At 46.9% G+C, this 1,282-nt stretch overlaps 1 protein-coding gene across 1 annotated transcript in view; it reads left to right on the top strand.

Moving 5' to 3' along the window:
- The window catches only part of LOC103088246 (putative serine/threonine-protein phosphatase 4 regulatory subunit 1-like), a 53,215-nt gene that overhangs the window by 40,744 nt on the left and 11,189 nt on the right, over positions 1-1,282 (top strand). Inside the window, 1 exon segment of the mRNA XM_082930854.1 lies at positions 1-14. This exon segment is cut by the window's left edge and continues 91 nt beyond it. Within this exon segment, the coding sequence (XP_082786980.1) occupies positions 1-14 (14 nt within the window).

Below are 1,282 nucleotides of genomic sequence, written 5' to 3'. Positions count from 1 at the left end.
AGCAGGAATTGGAGGTTTCGATATGGACTGACAGAGTAAGTAAAGCCTGTTTGGGGTTATGAGAAGGCAAGCTAGATGGAATAATTCTTAATTTCCCTACCTTATAATTGATTTCTAAAGTAGCAGTAGGAGTGTTCTTTTGGATAAAGAGATTATGTTTTTATTAAGGGATAAAATGAATTCCAAAGCTCTAAGTTACAAATACCACAGTCTCTGGGGAGACATTCATTTTCAGAGGCAGGCAGGGCGAGAGTCACTTTGGAATTAGAGTGTTGTGCTGTTCTGTAAGCCAATTTATTTGAACCAAATGAAAGATGAATCACCCGCTCTTCAGTATTTTCCTATTAATCAGAGCAGTTTTTGCCAAAGCTTTCTTGAACATTCTGAGTGTAGCCCTCCGTGTAAGGGCACAGTGCAGTTTATACACTTCAGCCACTAAGGAAAATTATGTTACAGTGAGAGATATGAAAAGGTCTAACCCAGATGAAGCGATTATTTAATAAAAACGTCCCCCAAGGTGGCTCAGATCTGTACATCATTTTGTGTGTGAAGGAGTTATTTAATTCCCCATTTTGTGCCAGCAGGAGGAATGTTCAAGGTTTTAGTGATTCTAAAAGAGTGAAAGTGTCACTTTAAATAATTCTCCGTCCCGAGGTGTATAATGTGCTTTCCGCAGTATTGAGTGGATTTGTTCGTGGTGTTGTTTGGGTTTTAGTTTTCACCTTGTCAAGATTTATTTCAGTATCTCTAGTTTTCATTTTTCTTGCCCTCAACTGGAAATCTCTCAAATAATTGTCTTCCCTGTAGAAATCCATCAGGCTTTTGCGGCTATTCAGGATATGATTTGGCCGATGCCAGGGGCAAACTAAAAGATTTTCTCTTTGCTGTGACCCTTAATCATTATGCTTAATTTGAGAGATTGAGGTTTCAGTCATTATGCCATGTTCCCGGCGTATGTTCTCAGAGAACCCAGGCAAAACAGGCCCACGTTTTTTCCATGAAGGCATCGCGCCCTCTAGCGGCTAAGTGCAGGAACTCGGCGAGGTCCGTCTCGGGCCGGGCTGACCTGCTTCCCGGGGATGGGGATGGGGATGGGGATGGGGATGGGGATGGGGTCGGGGTCGGGGTCGGGGCCGGGGATGGGAATGGAACCGGGGACTGGGGACCCCGGGATGGGGTTGGGGCCGGAGACCGGGGATGGAGTCGGGCCTGGGGACCGGCTGACCGGCTTCCCGGGACCCGGGACCAGCGACGGGGACGGTGTGGAGCCGGAGGCGGGGCC

The sequence above is a fragment of the Lipotes vexillifer genome, unplaced genomic scaffold (assembly GCF_000442215.2).
Source record: "Lipotes vexillifer unplaced genomic scaffold, Lipotes_vexillifer_v1.1 scaffold524, whole genome shotgun sequence".
Lineage (NCBI taxonomy): Eukaryota > Metazoa > Chordata > Mammalia > Artiodactyla > Lipotidae > Lipotes > Lipotes vexillifer.
The sequence above is the reverse complement of the archived record's forward strand: the minus strand, read 5'-3'. Positions and strand labels throughout refer to the sequence as shown.